This window comes from Tetrahymena thermophila, assembly GCF_000189635.1.
Source record: "Tetrahymena thermophila SB210 genomic scaffold scf_8255679, whole genome shotgun sequence".
Taxonomy (NCBI): domain Eukaryota; phylum Ciliophora; class Oligohymenophorea; order Hymenostomatida; family Tetrahymenidae; genus Tetrahymena; species Tetrahymena thermophila.
This window is the reverse complement of record NW_002477026.1, coordinates 1-1036: the sequence shown is the minus strand read 5'-3', so window position 1 is coordinate 1036 and position 1036 is coordinate 1. Positions and strand designations below refer to the sequence as shown.

Here is a 1036-nt window from a genome sequence, read left to right as displayed (position 1 = left end):
AACTAAATTAAAAAAAACTTTTGAATTTATAAAATGTCTTAAATTTTAATTAAACGTGATTAGCAGATATAAAAGAGGAAATAAAATTGGGCATGATGGAGCTTCTACTATTGGTGCAGCACTTGGTAACTTCAAGTTCCTAACTAATCTCAAATTTAACATTTGGTAAAATTATATTTTATTTATTTATTTATTGAAAACTAAAAAAAGCTTGAATTATTTTATATATTTTGATTTAAATTTAAAAACAAATTTAAATAGTAAATAAATTTATTTATTTTATTTGAAAAGAGGCAATAAAATCGGTGATAAAGGAGCATAAAATATTGGTTTAGGTTTGAGTAACTGCACTCAACTTACAAATTTAGAATTTGACATAAGGTTATTTATTTAATTTATAACTTTTAAAAAATTATGTCAAACCATTTTATTAAACTAAATTTAAAAAAAATTTGAATTTATAAAATGTCTTAAATTTTAATTAAACATGATTTGCAAATATAAAAGAGGAAATTAAATTGGGCATGATGGAGCTTCTACTATTGGTGCAGCACTTGGTAACTTCAAGTTCCTAACTAATCTCAAATTTAACATTTCGTAAAATTATATTTTATTTATTTATTGCTAACTAAAAAAAGCTTGAATTATTTTATATATTTTGATTTAAATTTAAAAACAAATTTAAATAGTAAATAAATTGATTTATTTTATTTGAAAAGGGGCAATTAAATCGGTGATAAAGGAGCATAAAATATTGGATTAGGTTTGAGTAATTGCACTCTACTAACAAATTTAATTTTTAGCTCAGAGTAATTTTGATTTATTTCTTTTGAAAAAAATGATGTTAAAGCTTTTAAGATGTTATTTAAAATATCTTTATTTTATAAGTAATAATGAGAAGTTTCTAAAATCAAGAGAAATTATCAACTGTAAAAATATAAAGTTATTGAACTATGTATAAAGTATTACTTTTTATTGTTTAAAATAAGATAATTTTAAGTAAAATTTTTTATTTATTTAAAAATAAATTTATATT

At 19.5% G+C, this 1036-nt stretch overlaps 1 protein-coding gene across 1 annotated transcript; it reads left to right on the top strand. All coding sequences in view use genetic code 6, as the record gives it.

The window, feature by feature from the left end:
- Positions 1–293: 293 nt before the first annotated feature.
- On the top strand, positions 294–819 carry TTHERM_002653457 (translation initiation factor eIF-5A family protein; the record flags this gene model as incomplete). The annotated part of the gene is made up of 3 exons (XM_012795130.1): positions 294–381; positions 508–597; positions 720–819. Coding segments are annotated over 3 exons (278 nt in total), but the record flags the coding sequence as incomplete, so codon positions are not given.
- Positions 820–1036: the final 217 nt, after the last annotated feature.